At 44.6% G+C, this 16,576-nt stretch overlaps 2 protein-coding genes and 1 long non-coding RNA gene across 11 annotated transcripts in view; 1 reads left to right on the forward strand and 2 right to left on the reverse strand.

The window, feature by feature from the left end:
* LOC308470685 overlaps window positions 1–3,065 on the reverse strand; it is a 46,592-nt gene extending 43,527 nt beyond the window's left edge. For all 3 annotated transcript variants that reach the window (XR_013982552.1, XR_013982553.1, XR_013982554.1), the window contains exon 1: window positions 273–3,065. This is a non-coding gene — a long non-coding RNA (uncharacterized lncRNA). The remainder of the gene's footprint in view (window positions 1–272) is intronic.
* The window catches only part of OTOP2 (otopetrin 2), a 43,086-nt gene that overhangs the window by 6,166 nt on the left and 20,344 nt on the right, over window positions 1–16,576 (forward strand). The gene's annotated exons all lie outside the window — the stretch shown is intronic.
* The window catches only part of USH1G (USH1 protein network component sans), a 32,717-nt gene continuing 24,815 nt past the window's right edge, over window positions 8,675–16,576 (reverse strand). For 3 of the 7 annotated variants that reach the window (XM_080993900.1, XM_080993902.1, XM_080993901.1), the window contains 2 exons: window positions 11,838–13,070; window positions 8,675–10,523 (listed from right to left, as the gene is read on the reverse strand). In XM_080993900.1, the coding sequence (XP_080850026.1) occupies window positions 10,520–10,523; window positions 11,838–13,070 (1,237 nt within the window). In that variant the 3' untranslated portion in view covers window positions 8,675–10,519. Of the gene's footprint in view, window positions 10,524–11,758; window positions 13,071–13,196; window positions 14,124–16,576 lie in introns of those variants that run through there. The other 4 variants (XM_080993903.1, XM_080993905.1, XM_080993904.1 and 1 more) reach the window with 4 other exon arrangements.

Below are 16,576 nucleotides of genomic sequence, written 5' to 3' on the forward strand. Positions count from 1 at the left end.
AAATCTCAGAAACCACAATATGAGTTAGGGATGGGTATTAGTGCCCAGCCTTTTGCCCCTCCCTAGGGCTAGCAGAATAAGCATCAGAAGCAAGGATGTTGCAACACTTTAAGTGGCATACTATGCCCTGTCATAAACCTTGGGGGCAGGGGATATAGTACACAACACCATCACCTATTACAGTTTTGAAGTGGCACATATAAGATAACCCACACAATTAAATCTTACATATGCTAAAATTTCACACTCTGAAAAAGATCAACTGTACTCACCAAAAGCCAGACCAGATTTCCTTTTTTGTTTAAATGCTTAGGGCCAGATTCAATGAAACTTTTGCACTAGAAGAAGCCAGCGCAACGAATCCTACTAGGGCAATGCTAGTACATTGTCACATTCCAGCCGAGCAAAGGACAGGGTGTGGGAAGAGTCAACGGGCCGCCTCAAGAGGCCTGGAGGGCCTCACTCAGTCTCCTAGGCCCGAGATTTCCTTTCCTTGCTGCAAAATATGTAAGGCCCCTAGCTGATTTGTGCCATGCAACAAGCATTCACTTTTGCTTAATCACCAGTTTCCCCAGCTCCTCCCCTAAAAAACCCCCCATTCTATACTGAAACCCATCCCAGGTTGAAAACAATGTAGGGTGGAGTGATTTGGTCCAAGCCCCATCTTTTCCTTGACTCACATTATTCTGCTTCCTTCCTCTAAAACTTCTCTTGATTTCAAGCCAGGAAGGATCATTGCAGAGCTTCTTTTCACGCCTTCCTACTGAACTGCTAAATAAAGGTGGGATTGGGAGCAAGATCACTACAGACCTGTCCTCCCCCCTGACAAAACAGTCCGGGAGGGATGGCTAAATTGTGGCCCTCCAGTTGTTGTTGGATTCCAGCTCCCAGCAGCCCCAGCCAATATGGCCAGTGGTCAAGTATGAAGGAGGTGTCGCCCGACAGCAACCGGGGCACCACAGAGTTCCTCATCCCTGCATTACAAGAGCAACACCTAGAATTTGGGCCTTTTATTGTGAGCATATCGGGTTTGGTGCATATCCCTCACACCTTTAGAGTGAATGGAGATCTCATATGCCAGTAGTAGCTCATGCCATGGTGACAACACTAGTCCCATGACTGTGGAACCTACTGTTGCTAGATGCACCAATTAATTGTCAACATACCTCGATTTTCTCGTTTTTGTGAATAAGGAAACCAAGTCACACAGGAAATGTAGCGAGGTGTCCGGAAACGTGGGCTGAGCGCCTGAGTTCTACCTCAGTGCTCCCTTGAACCAGTCAGATGGAAACAGGTGGAATGCCAAGGAGGTGACTCCATTTTGTTTGTGGCTTCCATCACACCAGATTAATGAAGGCATAATAACTGTGAGAAAAACGCTCTGCTCCCCAAAGGTCTAGCATGTGGTGAAGTTGTTTTCTTCTTCTTCTGAGTAGCATGGAATGAAATTTAAAAATACATAGAATCAAATACACCCCCACTCCTGATTTAGTGCTTTTGAAGGTCCACAGCAGGAGCCTGAAGCAAAGTGGAAACCGGTGAAGTTGGAATGATATTGGGAGTTATATGCTCTGTGAAGTGAACCCATGTTAAGGGTCCTCCAGACTGCAAATCCACAACCCCTTCATGCTCAAGTGAAAAGGCTGAAGCTCATCTCAGCTGTATTAGACGTTTGGAATAAACTGGTTGTGATCCAAGTGCTTCAGCTCCACTGGGCTGTGAAAATACTAGTTTGGATGAGACGCTAGTGTAATGAAGAGCAATGAGGCCTATTTAGCTGAAGAACATAACCATGCTGGATTAGGTGTTTCTTTTTCGCCTGCCCTGTTTTAAACTGCACAGAGCCCCTTGTTTTGACAGACGGGGCGGGGGGGTTCCTAACAAATCTCATAAGCCTCAACAAACTACAGTTCCCAGGATTCTTTGGGGTCCAATAAATCTTTGATATAAGCTTGGATTTATAAACCATTGGTGTCATAAATAAAAGCTGGGTGCTAAAAGAAATGTGAACCAGCAACCACTCTCCTTGTGAACTCAGTTATCAGACTGCAAGAGAATTCAGTGTATAGCAGATTTTAAATAAATACATTTTAAAATAAAGTAAGTTGAACCAGTAGATGCTAAACCTAGAATAGTGATAAGGGTGTGCTCCTAATACCTTTTTGCCTATGTGGACTGATTTTATGCTTGCCCTGTGGTGGTTAGAACAGTTGATGTGCCTCCAAAATCCATGGGGGGGTGTAAATTTATTGTTACTTATGGTTATGTTTGTAGCAGCACATTCCTCTTATAAATACTTGACGTTTTGGTTCTGAATGTCTGGTTTCATTACTGTCCTCTGTACACCATGGTTTCTGCTGCCTCCCTTTATTAGTAGAGCCACTTTGGTGTTGGTGAGAGTGGCAATGGCAAGATGTCTTTCCAAGATCCAGCAGCTTTTCTTCCTCTCTTGAGAATCCCACAAGGTGAGGCAGTCTGAATAGCTGCCAACTTCTGACATCCCTACGATTCTCTCCAAACAGGTTTGCCTAGTTTGGGCATGAGAGGGAAAAAACCTTGAGCTGAGCTGTTCATTTTGTGGCTTCTGTAGTACTATTGACATCGCTTCCTGGCTTCTCTCGATGGCTTCCTCCTGGGCTCTTCTTGCCATGCTGACCTGTCCTTACACCCCAATGGAAACGAATTGCCAAGCTTAATAAATGGAGCTCTTTAATGCAGCGGTAACATATATCCACAAAACCCTACGTTAGGCTGGTAGGTCAGCCATGCATCGTCTCAAAATGGGTGGAACAGATAGCTATGAATCTCCAGAGTTTGTGGATTTAAAATCTGGCCTGCTAAGTCTCACATTGATTGACTTTGGTTTGTTGACTTGAAAAGTTTTTGAAATCTTGCTGCAGAATCCGTTGATGATCTCAGCCTGGCTTTTCTTTTCTTGTCATAGGAACCTTTTCCACAACCCTCTTCTCCCTCCTATATTACATCATAGAGCCTCTCTTCCATTGGGATTGGTTGCATCATTTTTCCGGCTTTCCAACTGATAATACCCAAAGTCTGCTTTGGGTGGATCTGCACACGGGGGGGAATGCTATAAATAAGTCAGAAATTGAAACGAGAAAAAAAGCTATATAAAAATCGCTTCGTTGTTTGTTTTTGCTCTCTGGTGCCATCTTGCATGTTTATAACGAATTCAAAATGTTGGTTTTTGACTAAAGTAGCTGAGTCCTTTGTCTGTGATACTGTTTCTCTTGAGAAGTTTGAGTCAGTTGGATATTGTTCTGAAACCGGGATGCCAACTAAATCACAATCCTGGTGATATCCTTAGTGTTTATCTTCAGGAGTGTCAGAGTGGGCTGGCAGCAAATTTGCACTTAGAAAACCAGCAGTTTGGGCTGCTTGTATAGCTTAGCATAAGAACCCCAGAATCAGGGAATTGTTGAGAATGAGATAAACCAAGCAGTCCTCTGATCCACGTCCCAAGGCAAAAGATGCACCAGACATTTAAGCATCCCTAGGAGATGAGCCCAAGATATTCAGATGTCAGTATTCTGCGATCAGTTTCCCCACCACACAGAATTGCAGCATCTCCTGGGGGGTGGAATAACCTACATTCTTGATTAACACACCGCAAGGTTGCACAACATTTCTGTGGAAGGAAGAAAACCTTTCTGCTGAAACTTCAGGGGATACTCAAGTAGGCAGATTGTAATTGCTCAATTTGGGAAGAACCCAAAAACACCTGCAGTGTTTCAGGACACCAGCGAGCAAGGTTCTGATCTTCTACTTTCTCTAGGTCACTGCACAAGCATAAAGAAGTGAGCCGTAGTAGGGCATTCATTCAGACGTCTCACTGGGAAAACCTGTAAGTCCAAAGCTTGCGTGTTATAGAAAGTATGTGGAAGTTAACTTAACGTGGAAAAAAAAAATCAAAACGGAACTAAATTTCTGATACTCAAACTTTCACAGCTAGTATCCTTTGCTTTAGTGTGCATGTCCCAAGCATATATCTTGAACAATTAGAATACAACCCAAAAACACATTTGGGTACAAATACTTGTAAAAGGTTGATGTGGTGTGATAACACACACAGTTGACTTCTTTAGACAGGGAAAGCAAAACTTCAGTTACCATGCTAGCACATAAGAATGTGCTCTCTTAAATATGGGGGAGCAGAATATATTTACACTACATTTTGTTACCTCACTCTATGTGGATAGAGTTCTTTCTGATATATGGGAGGCCGCAAAGAGAAATGAGTGGACCTGCTTTTGCAGTAAGAAAGACAAAATGGATAGGTGCAAGAGAAATTTATTTGATAAGCAGAGTTCTACATTTCCCACCATGTTTTGAATATACTTCTCCTGGGGAAACTAGTCAGCTTTTAAATTTGGAACTAAAATTCTGATTCAGTTCAATTTCTTCCATCTTACTCCAGAGCAAATCACATCTATGCAGTGCAATTTAAAGCATGTGGTGTGTGTCCCCCCAAAGAATCCTGGGAACTGTAGTTTGTTAAGAAAGATGGGAATTGCAGCTCTGTGAGGAGTACAGAACTTCTATGGTTTGCATACAAGACAATTGTACAGGCTAACCTGCTGTATACATTGAGAGAGAATATCTTGCCTTTACGATCAGGAAATAGAATTAAACTTTCTTGCCATAGTGCAGCTATGAAAGGAGCCTTATCTGGAAAGAGCTTGAAATCAAGAGTACTGTTTTCTCAAACAAGATACCAGGTAGTTTCCCAGAAAAACACTGTGTTTAGAAACCAGCCTGGTATCTTATTTCCTGGTGTCGTCGTTTTTAACTGTTTTAACCTCCATAGTCAGCATGCCATACAGTTGCATATTCTGGTGGGAGGGATTTGGATCTGAGTAGACCCATGGGGTAGTCTTGGGTAACCCTCACCCATAAAATAAGAACACACAGAGAGGGTGGGGATTGTAAAGTAGATTGGCTGGTGTCATAAGTGTCATAAGAAGCAGTCATAGTTTTAAATCCATGAGACTACTTTACCAAGGCGACAAAAGGCCTATATGGAAATGGTGAAGAAGGAATAGGAAGTTTTGCCTGTAGGAAAGGACAGTTGTTTTCTCGCTGTTATGAAAAGAACCAATTAAAGGGCACTCACAGTCTGAAGCAGTTTCTGCCTTGGAGGCAAAATACTTAAGCGTGTTGGAAGGGGTGCAACCTCCACTGGCCTGTGCGCTGGTTTCACAAGATGCCTCTCCAGAATGCATTTGCTACAGCCATAAATAATGGGCATGCAGATCAGCACGTGTGGTGGTGGCCCTGCCTGGCTGACCTACCGCCTGTGCTTCCTTTCAGCAGCAGCCAAGGAGCCTGTTTCGGTATGTGAGTGTCACCAAGCAAAAGCAGAACACCAGCCCCAAGGTTCCTCTGTTCTTGCATATATTGTCTCCAGCTAGGATCAGGACAGCGATAGCTCTCTGACCTTCCGCCCGTTTTTCCCCAAAAGCTAACCCTGCAAAGCCTTCATCACGAAAGACTTGAATCACCTATGTCCCGATTCCCCAAAGGCTCTCTCCTTCCAGAAGAGCCCTGCTTTCTGGAATAATCTCTTTAACAAAATGAAAGCTACTTGGCCAACTATTTTATCTAACAAAGCCAGACCTCTGTGGCAGGTTTGACCAGTTGTGCAGGCCCCCCGCCCTATTTTCCAGACCCCAGCCTTAAAAAAAAACAAAAAACATGAGCCTGGGAAGTATCCGAAGGGGACATCCAGACCAATCCCTCCCCTAAAAAGAATTCCAATTCTCATTAGCCCAGCCAACATAGCTGAAGGTCAGGAATAATGAGAATTGTAGTTCAGCAACTTCATCAACGGCTGAACAAGTTTCAAGTGAAGGCACTCTGCAGCGCCTTGCAGGTGCTGGCCCCTCTTGCCCTGGTTTTGCCTTTCCCAACCAGACACCTTCCAAAGCTTTGGACTACAGGACCCATATCTTTAAACTTGGAATACATGGTCAATGTGTCCTCTTCATCTCTCCCTGTATCATGTGAAATGGACAATTACCAATGGGCCACCAGTGTTCAAGCAGCTCAATAGCAGAACTGCCGTTCTTGCAGAGCTGCTCAAAATTCTGCAGCAAGGTCTGTCGCCCCCTTAGCTGGCAGGCTTTGACTCACAGCAGCAAACACACACCTACCTCCAGAAGTTTCCAAATGCTGCCTGCAATGGGCGCAACTTCTTTTTGCCTCACACCCCCTCATTATGCTAGCCTGTCAGTTAAGATCTCAGATACTTCCACAGCTGAAGACACTCCTGCTAAGTAACTGCTTAGTATTGGTTTCACTCCATTTTGCGTGGTATGGGCTGAGAAAGGGAGGGAGGAACAAATGTCAATCATCATGTCATGAAACAAATCCTGGAATGGAGCAAAGAGGTTGTCAGGGACACAAGGCTTCAGTCTGAGTTTTGCAAAAGGTCACCCTGTTAAGGGCTGTCCACACAGTCTGGGAAATCTAAGAACTGTATACTTTTGCTGCGAAAGAAAGGTTAATGTGAGGAATACTGTTTCAATAATTCAAATGCACACATTTAAGCTGTACCGAGAAATCCCTTCTCTTTCCCCTGCAGACATCAAACCCCACAAAATATGGCTTTATGAAATGCTTTTAAGGACTATGGATCCCACTTGTGGAAGAAATACATATATAGGAAAAATATATTCATCATTGCACCTTCATTTAATATGTTACACTTCCAAACATTCAGGCACTGCCATTTTAAGAGACCTAACAGGATTTGTGTAATTTATATAGTAGAAATTAAATTGATAAAGCTTCGTTTAACTCAGAATGCCCTCTTTTCTTTTGCTGCAGGCAGCAAAATGTCTTAAGACTGTGCTTTTATACATCCACCATGCTCTGCTTTTACTGTATATCTCTTGAGGAATGGCTGTTTAGCCCAGTGTCGAACAATATCTGAAGGGCACTGCATCAACTGCCCATGCTGTGCACACTTCCCTGGTAGTCAGTCCTATGGATATACTTCCAAGTAGGAATGCATGCGATTGCACTTTATATCTTCAAGATCAGCAGCAAGAAAAAAGCCACACCTGTCAGAAAGGAAGGTAGATTCCAGTACAGTAATTCCTTTATCAGCATTCTCCAAGCAGAGCCAGTAGATCTATTGCACACACAGAGAGTGGGGGGGTGGGGGAGAGAGAGATGCCCTGGAGCATACAAAACGCCTTCATGTTTAATTTGCAAGTTCTGAAAACACCCCAAATGGCTGGCACTCCTATTGCACCTCTTTCGCCACCCCCACCCCCAGTCACACCGAAAGAGCACGCCTAGGCTGCTGGCCGGCCTAGATATAGAAAGCATGACAGGGCGTGCTTTTGCAGAATTGTTGTCAGATGCTCCTGGTGCTTCTTTTCCAGCAGAGGGTGCAAACGCACTACCAATTCTATAGTCCATTAACCGGGAGTGGTTTAGGAGCAAACAAGGTGAAAGCCAGGACTCTACTACAGAGAGCTATTTCAAGACCGGCTGGCTATGCTACTAGTCTGGTGGCGTGGAAAAAGAGAGAGACACGCACAAGACGACTGCAGTTGTGAGTGTTCACTCACTGTGTTTGTTATATGTTTACATAGAATAGCCACAGACTGTGCAGATTGTATTTCTTTGTGGACATTTTGTCCCATAGCCTACATTTTATTTTCTGGGTGGAAAGCCCAGTTCCTATTATCATCTGTTGAAGAGTTCTACTGATGTGGCTTCACAAGTTGTCATTTGGGGTACACTGATCTGTCATGCAGTGCCTTGTACCAATAAGCGTCCCGATTCACCAGCTGTTATGTTCTGGGAACGTGCTCAGCTGCAGTGTCACACCTTCCTTAAGCCAGGTGTGCTTGGCCACCTCACCCCAGATGCTCACCAGTCTGCAAAGGCTCAAGGCAAGAACAGCTGGACTGCAACCCAAACATTAGAGAAACAAGCCATGGTTTGTTTGGTCACCTATGGGGCAACTCAGCATTGGTTCAGCAAACCATGGTTTAGCATTAGCTGCGAACTGGGCCAATGTCAAGGCTGTTTGCTGGGCCCCCAGTATTGAGCATACACTTCTGGAAAACGCACCTTAACCTCTGTGAAATGACCCACAGTGAGATTATATGGGTGAGCAAGGATTCAACTTCCTCACCTTCATTGCATAGCAATGAAACTCAATATCAGCTGAACACTGGGACCTGCACAACACTGCAAGTTCTGGTGATCACTACATTTTTTGCTGTCTGCAACAAATCAAATCCACTATCTAGGTGCACCTTAAATGTGTCTGTGAGAATCAGCATTTCAGGAAGCTGCAGCTGCTGCTCTTGCTTTCATCAGCAGTGTTGTCCTCAATCTGTGAATGCATCCCAGAGCACCTATTGCTCCATCTCAGTAGAGCTACTACCTATGAGAAATGGCGCTTCATGCCAGGCTCAAGCGCCTGGAATGAGTGATGCAATGGTCTCTCTGGCTTGGAAACAGCAGGAATGGAGTCAGTGGGCACTAGAATTACTGGGATCTGGCTATACTAAAATACTGCCCTTGTTCTAGTCCCAAATGATTCAATTTGCATTTAAAATAAACCTGCAGGAAACGTACCTGGAAGCAACCTCCTCTTCTAAATTACAATCATGAAAGACAAACTACGCCAGGTTCTTTTTATTAAAAATATTGTAATCAGGCAGTGGCAGGGAATAGTATGCACATGGTATAATAAATAAGCAGTAAACAACAGGGTCCTTTTACGGGTTGGATATACATACATACATACATACAAGGAATACAAAACATACCAAACATCCACAGAAGATAGGAGATGTACTGTAAATGCACAAACATTTACCACTTCAGCCCAATTCTAGGCATATTTACTCAGAAATGAGTCCCTGTTAGATTGTAAAATTGACTTCTGCTCATGCAATAGGAATTCACCTTCTCCCTCTCCCAGCCCTCTTCACACCTCAGAATATGTGTTCTGGATGGTGGGGATTCCCTATCCAGAGCAAAATTTGGGTGTTCACAGGAGAGAGAGAAGGAAGCAGTGAAGGCCCATTGTGCAAGAGAAAGTTTGCACAACATTGGATTCCGCCCACTGATGTTCAGTCAGGCTTACTGCCAAGTACACATAAGATTGTAGCCTGAAAGATATACACTGTAGATATGGTCGGGCACAAGAGAGTCATGTAAAGTGGAGAAAGGGAAACAGTTTCTCTCCATGATCTCAATCCACACAACACTTGCTCCAGAGAAATCCTACTGAATAAAAGTAGGCTTGAGAATTGCAACCAAGTTTAGGTTGTTCGTTTAATGGCTAATATAAACAAAGAGCTTGGCTAAAATTCAGTTTACCACAGTTTAAATTTGCCCAGTATTGGTCCTTTGGATTCAAACCACATGCAAATGTGATCAGATGCTCTTAATTGCTGTCAAATGACAGTGGCACAGGGGCAGCGGCTGTAGGCAGGATCCTGCATTCCTAGGGGGTTGGACTAGATGACCCTCTACAATTCTGTGAGTGGAGGGACCCTATGTTTACACATGACAGTAAGCTGTCCAGTGCTGAAAGGTCTGCCCCTATCTTTTGTCAGTGGAGTTTTCTTCACCAATCCCATTGGTATGGCTTAGCTTGTTTTACCTTTATTTAAAACGTTGCAACAAAGCCTTTGCAAAACTGATGAAGAAGCATCACCAGGAGAAGTTCTATAACACAGACCAGCCCATCCAAGCAAAAATATAAACCTTGTGGGGGAAAGAGGCTTAAGACTGTGTGTGTGTGTGTGTGTGTGTGTGTTCATTCCAGTCACAGTAAGTGAAAGCAGCAGGCATAAAGACAAGGCAGGCATAAAAAATAAACTAATTCCACTCATGCCTGTTTCCATACATTTGCCTCCCACTCCAAGTCAAGCAACCTGAACTGTGCAAAGTTACTTAGAATAAGAGCAATTTCCCTAGTGTTCTCAGAGCAGGAAATGCAGGTGAGCTCCTGCTCAACTTGGCCCTAAGCATGGTGGCTTCACAATGTGATAGCCAAAGTTACAATACTGGTGGGACTCCACTGACATTGCAAATCTTGGTGGTGGTAATCACAGAGTTGTGAAGGTTTGGTTCAAATGAAGCTCCTTCATCCGTCGCTGTTCATATAGGATAGGCCTGGAATACCTGTGGTGGAGGAAAGTGTTCGACAACAGCTGGAACGCCACAGGCCCTGTAAGTCCTGTTGGACTTAATGGGGCTTACTTCTGAGTAGACATGTATAAGACTGCATGGTTAGATTAGTGTAGTGCAACTCATATCCCCAAAATGCTCTTAAGCAAGAGGCTGTTGTCTGGCAAAAGTCTGCAGACAGGAAAGCAGAGAAAGGAAGTGGAGAGGTGGTTAGAATTGGGCCTTTTATTATGGCGTTCATTATTTCCCACTGTTAGGATCACTGGGAGATGTTTTCTGGCAACTTAGAACTGGGGTTTTGTTTTCCTGTTCGTTTCTTGTTCCTTAAAAACAGCTATCTGCAACGGAGAAAAGAAATTTTGTTAACGTAAAAGGACATTAAGGTACAATTACTGAGCTTTTCAGGGCTACGGAGTCATCACTGATACAAAAGCATGAAGCAACAAAAATATTACTGGTATCTGTGAGGAGCCCACTGTAAATCCAGCATTCCACAAAACGTTCCTCAAAGCTGCCTAGGAGATTGCAGTTCCTGTCCTCCATTCTTTGCAACAAGTAAAGATGCATACTTAAATCTTCAGACCTGCTTTACAAATAACCACTTGAGGCTAGGAATAAGAATAAGAGTAACAGGCTTGCAGTTTACCAAGAAGTGGCACAGGTTTTTAATGCCAACACTATGATTAATTGAAGGCTCCCATGCTGTCACATAAGAAATATATTATCTGACGGCAGCCACTGATTAAGTAGATGAGAGTCTGTTTACAAAGCCAGATCTATCTTTTCTTCAGACCAACCACCTGAATACTATTTTTGCCTTTTAAGGGATGGTGGGGAAACTCTGGCCTTCCAGATGCTGAGTCCCATGAGCCTCAGCCAGCATAATCCAATGTACAAGAATTATGGGAGCTGTAGTCTAGCATCTGAAGGGCTATGAGTTTCTCATGCCTGCTTTAAAGCTACCAACAGGCCCGAACTAGCTGTTGGACAGGTACAAATAGTATGGGGCTATGGGCCAGTAAGCAACAGCCAAAGGGAAGTCTCCCCACCACCACACAACACGCTCTTTTAGCAGAGGGTGATGCAATGCAACATCTGAAGCAGCAGGAGGTGGCTCTGCCAGTACTGTGCTTGTGAGTTTGCTGATCAGATGGCGTGAGCCCAAAAGTCCATAAGAAGACCTGTCCTGTAAGGGTATGGAGTAGCCCAAGGTCTGTCCCTAGAAGCTCAGCTTTTGTCTGGTTGTTTAGCCAAGACTGGTTAAAAATGGCCTCCAGTGGCTTTAATGGCAGCATGTTAGTGTTGATTTCACTGGGTAAAAATTATATTGATACCAACACTACCTTAATCTAGGTAGCAAAAAGAATCCGATTTAAGACATTACCTCAAGGCAACTTGCGTACCCAGCTTGCAAATATTGAAACATTTGTATAAATTCATTTTTGTCAGTCAAGTCAAGTTCTTTCTGCTGGCAATTTTCTGCCGTACGCTACGCAGACATTCTCCTAGCACCCTGGTCTATCGGAGAATTCCTGTTATTCAAATACATAATATGAATGTACGTAAGAAGTACCATTCTATGCTATGCGCATCACATGCTGAAGACCTGTGTGCATTCCATGAGTGTGAAAGGAGGGGGCTCAATGGCTTACAGCTCAGTGTCTTCTATGACTTCAGGGTTCTCCATAGTCTGTCTCCTCCTCTTGCAAGCATCCAGCATCTTTTTCCGGGGCCCCAGTGGAATGTTGATGCTTTTCAGATCATTGTCCGAACACAGCATAAGAGCTTCCAGGTCAATCTTCTCCTTCTTGAGGATTGAAATGAACTCAGACATATGCAAGGAAGCCAGAAAGGTCTCCAGAGGGCTCGTCTCGGGTTCAATATCATCATCCAGGCCCAGCTCCACCTCATCCCACGGCAGCTCCTCCACATTCCTCTCCTGCAGGCTGTTGGCACTGCCGATGCTGTCATTGAGACTTGGCGAGCGCTGCAGGCGGTTGTGAAGTTTAACACCCATCCTGTCCTCTCCCAGCATGCTGGGGTCATCCTGGCCAATTCCAAACAGTCCGCTACTGACATAGTTCCTCCGGAAAACCATCGTGCCAAGTCCAGGTCGATTGAATAAGGAGTCGTGACCAGAATCAGTGCTGACCTCAGAATGGGCCGAGTCCATGTGCAAACCTGGGTCACTTATGGCACGGGAGACAGTATCTTCGTCCGTCATAAACATGTCCCTAACGTTGCGCCGGGTCCAGTCCTTTGGGCTAACGTAGGTGCCTTGTTTCACAAACATGACGTCATTGCCCAGCTGCAAACCAGACAAGGACCTCACACTTTTCCTCCCGTCCTCGTAGATTTTGAAGGTGCCATCCACTTGCTTCTTTTTCTCCAGCTTCTTCTGGATTTTGGTCTTGCCCTTGGCTGTGCCGTGTATGGTGGCCTGAGAATATGGCAAGGAAGTCATCATAGACATGTGCTGGAACCTCCTGCTCAGAGTGCTGCTGGAGTAGCTGGAAAAACTCATAGTGTCTGAGTGGTCAGACATTTCCTTCTTGTACCGCTTCTCCATCCTCTCGTGGTGCTTCTTCTGCATCTTTACACAGTCCTTAATCCGTTTCTCTGCATCCTTGAAGGCCTTGTCCTTCAGCTTGCTCACCAGCTTGGGGTTGAGGCCACTCTGCTTGGCAGCAATGGAGTCCAAATAACGCACACACTCCATGTGGCCCTTCATGGCTGCCATGTCCAGCGGAGTGTGGTAGTCATTGTCCAAACACCATATGTTGGCCCCAAAAGACACCAGGAAGGAGAGGCAATTGAGATGACCATTGGCTGCTGACAGATGAAGAGGCGTGTTCCCCCAGATATCACATTTGTCTGGGTCACCCCTAAAAGGCAGGAAACAAATAAGTTAGTGATCAAGGAAGCCTGTATACCTAATGAGTAGATGTTGCTTAGGACTTGTGAAATGTATCAAATCAATTTACACATTCTTATTCTGGTGCTTACCTTACCTGTGGCCCTCGTGTTAATCAATCACAGTAATTCTGGAGCATTTTTTGGAGGAGGAAATCCACACAAGCAGAATTATACCCAATAAGCTTCCCTTCATCTCCTTTCAACAGATCTCTTTCCACCCTTCTCCACAATGCATTATTGACCTTTTTTAAAGCTTAGCTTCAGACCTGCTGTGCTTGTTCAGTCTTCTTCTCTTCCTCAGAGTGAGAGAGGGTATATTTGAAGTTTGGGGGTGGCAAAGGTGGCAAGCAGTACTGACACTGAAGTAAGACATTGTGCACTCTCTCAACCTTTTTTGTGTGGGCATGAGGTGAAACGAATCCCTGCTTTTCAACTGCACTAGAGGTATTGCACAAATTAGAGCAGCTCCTCCCTACCCATTCACGACTGCTCAAATGCCCTTGGTTATCTTCTCCAGAAATCCAGGACAAGTTAGCCAGGAGCACATTTCAAGAGGGAGCAAAGGTGAGTCCACCTCCAGAACCACAGTCTTCACTAGCACCGAGCTTATAATCAGGTCACACCTTTTCCCAGCAAAGTCGGCGCAATGGGAGGCTAGTATAACCAGGCATGCTAAAAGCTGCCCTAGTATGCAAACCAAGACTCAGTCCTGCAAACAACATTTTGTTATTTTATTTTATGTCCCGCCCTTTCCCTCAAGGAAATCCAGCTGTCATGCATGTCCCCTGCACTGCCAACTTTATCGTCAGTAAGACCAAGGAGACCTAGGTTCAAATTCCCACTCACCTTTAACCTACCTAGGTGACTTTGAGCCAATCATACTACCTCTTAGGGCTTATCCACACTTTTGCCCCACTCTTTCCAGGCACAGGCCAGCGCTTGAAATCTCTGTACCCAAGTATTGTGGTATTTTTGCCCCAGAGCTTTTCCTGCAAAAAACCTGCTCTTTAGCGCTCAATCAGCACAACTCTCAATACTGGGTCTTCACACTGGAAAACTCTGGGGCAAAGAAAAACAATGCTTGGATACGGAGCTTTAATGAATAAGCTTTGGTTATGTTGGGGTTTTTTAAAAAAATAAAATTATATTGTTATCAGTTATGATGTTTTATTTATTGTTTATGACTATTTTTGTTACATTGCAGTGAAGTTTCTTTCGTGTTGTAAGCTGCCTTGAGCGCGGCTTGAACTGTGGAAAGGTGGCATACAAATAAACTACGTACGCATGCATCCCACCTCACAAGGTTGTTGTGACGCTTAAAATGGAGGGGAAGTGAGTACCCTGCACACTGCCTTTTCCCATTAACATTTATTTACATTTTTATGGCTGCCCATCAGTACAGTTCTCTAGTCCACTTGCAAAACATGTATGCTGCCTCACTCTCTTTGGAGGAAAGGCAGCATACAAATATAATATATAAAGCTGAGTGTTGTTGTTGTTTTGAGTAGTGCTTGTTAACTACATAGGCAAAAGGAGAAGACACGTTTTTAAAAGAGCAGTGTTGCTTAGTGGCGTGCCTTCTCCCTAATTTAATGAGATACTGGAGTGACCGATACAAGATTTCTAAGCCACCCAACTCCAGATAAGCTGTCTGTTGCGTTTCCCACATAGAGCAAAACCTATCTAACCAGCCAGGCCCAGCAAGCAGCAACAGGAGGTGGGAGGATGAAGTTGTCTGGCAGCAGAACGCTGGAACAGGTTTCCTTTTGCTTTGTGGCCCTGGGTAAATGAGTACCATCCAGGAGCTGGCAACAGGTTCGCTGCGACTCCTTCGCCAGCCTGCCCTCATCCCTTCACCTTGATACTGGCCTATCGGTAGTGGGGAACTCAGGGAAAAGATGAATATTTGATGAATTGCAAGAGGGGTGAATTATTGATGGCGATTGCTTAAAGAGACACAGAAACTGTAAATGCTGGAGCCGGCTGTGAGCTCAGGGCGTGTGCGGCATTGTTTATGTTTGTTCTGAATGAAGACATGTGCGTTGGAATTGGGCGTGGAGGCTTGCAAGCAGCTGGAAAAGCGGAATCAGACCCTATTGTTTTCTCCCTGCAAGCGAGAAATGCCGCTTGTTTCCCAATAAAGCAATCTATTTCACACCGATACAAAGCAGTATCGGGTGCAGGTCCAGGGCAGGAAAATGCAGCTATATCAAATATTCTTGTTGCCAATGCAGGAAATTTCAACACGTCTCATCAGAATGTCCCAGCTTGGCGGGGCTGAGGGGAAGGTGGGTGATGGTTGCTTCCCACGTAACCTTTGGTTGGAATGTGAATTCACCAAAGCTTAGCGACTGAAACGTTAAGCAAAACCATTTAGATCCACTTCACAATGAGCATTTTTTCACTGCCCTGAGCTGGAACTTGACATAAGAATCCTGCTAGAGTAAGCCAATGGGCCACCCAGCTGCCAATGGCATTCTGTCCCCACAGTGGCCAACCAGACACCTATGGGAAACAAGCAAACAGGATCCGGCCATGAGGGTACTCTGTCCTCCCATTGCTTCCTGTGACCATGGAGGCAGAGCATAGCCATCATGGCTAGTAGACGTTAATAGCTTTACCTTCCATTAATTTATCCAGTCCTTTCAAGATGGGAGCTGCGAAGTACAATACAACCGTTCCTTGCACCGCATTGTACTGCAGCCCCTCATTATTGAAAATTGCAATACAAATTTAACCGCTAAATCATAGAGTATCCGGGCTGGAAAGAAGCAGCATGCCTCATATTGTCCTCTCTTACATTCACCCACTTGCTTACCCAGCCCAAGCCATCTTAGTGCCTGAAGCAGGAAAAATCCCAGTGGAACCTACCTCCCAAATAGTGGCTAGTCTCATGACACAATTGACAGCTTGTTGCTCTTTAAATGGTTCTTTAAAAGCTAGTGCCCAGTGTGACCTGCCTCCACCTGCTAAAAGGTAGGCCTCAGTCTGGATAGCAGCTTCTGCTGCTGCCGGATTTCTTGAGGCAGGTTGTAAGGGGTTGGTTGGTTGGTTGGTTGATTGATTGATTGATTGATTGGTTGGTTGGTTCATTCTTCAATCTGGACCTCTTCAAGGAAAATCAGTGAAGAGTCTTGTGGAACCTTGAAAGATTAACCATATTTTTATAGCATAAAGTTAAAACTACTACTACTGCTGCTGCTACTACTACTAAATAGGATGTTTAGTCTTTAATTTGCCACAATACTCTCATTTTTTGGTTGCAACAGACTCACTTTGGAAATTTGTTTCAATGAAAATGACTTCTTGGAGAGCCAATGTTTAAGAAGGGTCTTTACATTAAAATGGTGAGGTGTGGATTAGTACTCAAGGCAGATGGGGGATGCTGGCAGCTCCAGGCAGGGCATTAGGCAGAGTGGGGTGACCACCTCAGGGAGCAGCCCTCAAATGTTCCTCTTGAACACACATCCCTTCT

Source organism: Podarcis pityusensis (assembly GCF_964106645.2).
Source record: "Podarcis pityusensis genome assembly, chromosome: 2".
Lineage (NCBI taxonomy): Eukaryota > Metazoa > Chordata > Lepidosauria > Squamata > Lacertidae > Podarcis > Podarcis pityusensis.